The sequence below is a fragment of the Priapulus caudatus genome, unplaced genomic scaffold (genome assembly GCF_000485595.1).
Source record: "Priapulus caudatus unplaced genomic scaffold, Priapulus_caudatus-5.0.1 Scaffold32925, whole genome shotgun sequence".
NCBI lineage: Eukaryota > Metazoa > Priapulida > Priapulimorpha > Priapulimorphida > Priapulidae > Priapulus > Priapulus caudatus.
In genome coordinates, this window is record NW_014609985.1 from 1 (window position 1) to 355 (window position 355).

The following is a 355-nucleotide window of genomic DNA, read 5'->3' on the forward strand; positions in this document are numbered from 1 at the left end:
CCACAACAAGGCAGCGTGACCTTCGATGGCATCCATGCCAAGGACTTCACTTTGCAATCTTTGCGTCAACAAATCTCCTTAGTGCCGCAGCAGCCCGAACTGTTTCATCGTTCAATAAGAGACAATATCTGCTTAGGTACCGACATCAGTGATGCGGCACTGCGCGACATTGCCAGCAAAGCGCGCAGCTTAGATTTTATCGAGCAACTGCCGCAGCAATTTGAAACCCTCGTCGGCGAACGCGGCGTCAAATTGTCTGGCGGAGAAAAACAACGCATTGCGATTGCGCGCGCTTTCTTACAAGATGCACCGATTGTGGTACTCGATGAAGCCACTAGCGCCTTAGACTCACTCA

General features: G+C 51.3%; 1 protein-coding gene across 1 annotated transcript; it reads left to right on the forward strand.

The window, feature by feature from the left end:
• Window positions 1-6: 6 nt before the first annotated feature.
• Window positions 7-351, forward strand: LOC106820603 (lipid A export ATP-binding/permease protein MsbA-like; the record flags this gene model as incomplete). Its single annotated transcript, XM_014825110.1, has 1 exon — window positions 7-351. A coding segment is annotated over one exon (345 nt), but the record flags the coding sequence as incomplete, so codon positions are not given.
• Between the last annotated feature and the right edge of the window lie 4 nt (window positions 352-355).